General features: G+C 35.3%; 1 protein-coding gene across 3 annotated transcripts in view; it reads left to right on the forward strand.

Moving 5' to 3' along the window:
- LOC108622588 (potassium channel subfamily T member 1) overlaps positions 1-845 on the forward strand; it is a 38,110-nt gene that overhangs the window by 12,934 nt on the left and 24,331 nt on the right. Inside the window, exon 2 of one of the 3 annotated variants that reach the window (XM_026811594.1) lies at positions 448-507. In XM_026811594.1, coding sequence (XP_026667395.1) covers positions 448-507 — 60 coding nt within the window. Of the gene's footprint in view, positions 1-432; positions 508-845 lie in introns of all 3 variants that reach the window. The other 2 variants (XM_026811595.1, XM_026811589.1) reach the window with 2 other exon arrangements.

Raw genomic sequence — 845 nt, forward strand, 5'->3', positions numbered from 1 at the left:
CATTCTAAAAGCATAGAAATTGCTAAATTTTATATTTCCATCACTTTTGGCATGGATTGTATAGCCTGAACATCCTTAATTGAAACTGTAATGAAATAATGTTAACTGATGAATATGAGATAATTAAAAAAATACAAAACCTTCGATGTCTCATTTTTGATAATTATAGTAAAAAAAATCTCGCAACGATTTAATTAATATTTGCTTATATGCACGTTAGGTCGCGAATTCGTGGGGTGCGTTTAGTTAACAGCGGCACCTGTTGATTTAGAAGAGTCCTCGTTTTAACACGCTTGGCTCAGGAAACGTTATAGGGCGTTGGACAGAAAGTGCAGGACGGCCGCTATCGATGTTGTTCATGTTATTAAGCTGGTCGCATTTTTTCTTAAAATTGTCACTGGGTTTTTTGAGCTGTCCCCGTGATGTTCGCAGGGAAACGTCTGGCAGCAGCTTCTCTCTTTCCACTTCATCCTGGAGCTGGTCAACACCATCCCCTTCACCATCACGGTGAGTGACTTTCAAATCAAATAATAATAAAATATCTAAAATAATAAATTATGTTTCGGTATTCAGAGTCGTTGCTTATATTTAAGATCGTCTTAAGCATTTGCTTAAGTCCCTGTTTCCTGTAAAAGACAGAGACTGGAAATATAGGATAGACAGGGATAGCAAATGTTTATAATAAACGATGCTAGCATGTTGAATTTGTTATTATAGATTCTTATTGCTATTAAAAAGCTGCCTGTAAAATTTTAAATCAATTCATGGGTTTTTTGAAAAATTATAGTGACTTAAAATTTGCATGTAATGGGTTGGGGAATAAGTTCGTAGCGTTTTTACCGAAG

This window comes from Ceratina calcarata, unplaced genomic scaffold, assembly GCF_001652005.2.
Source record: "Ceratina calcarata isolate Rehan_Ccalc_2016 unplaced genomic scaffold, ASM165200v1 scaffold111.2, whole genome shotgun sequence".
Taxonomy (NCBI): Eukaryota; Metazoa; Arthropoda; class Insecta; order Hymenoptera; family Apidae; genus Ceratina; species Ceratina calcarata.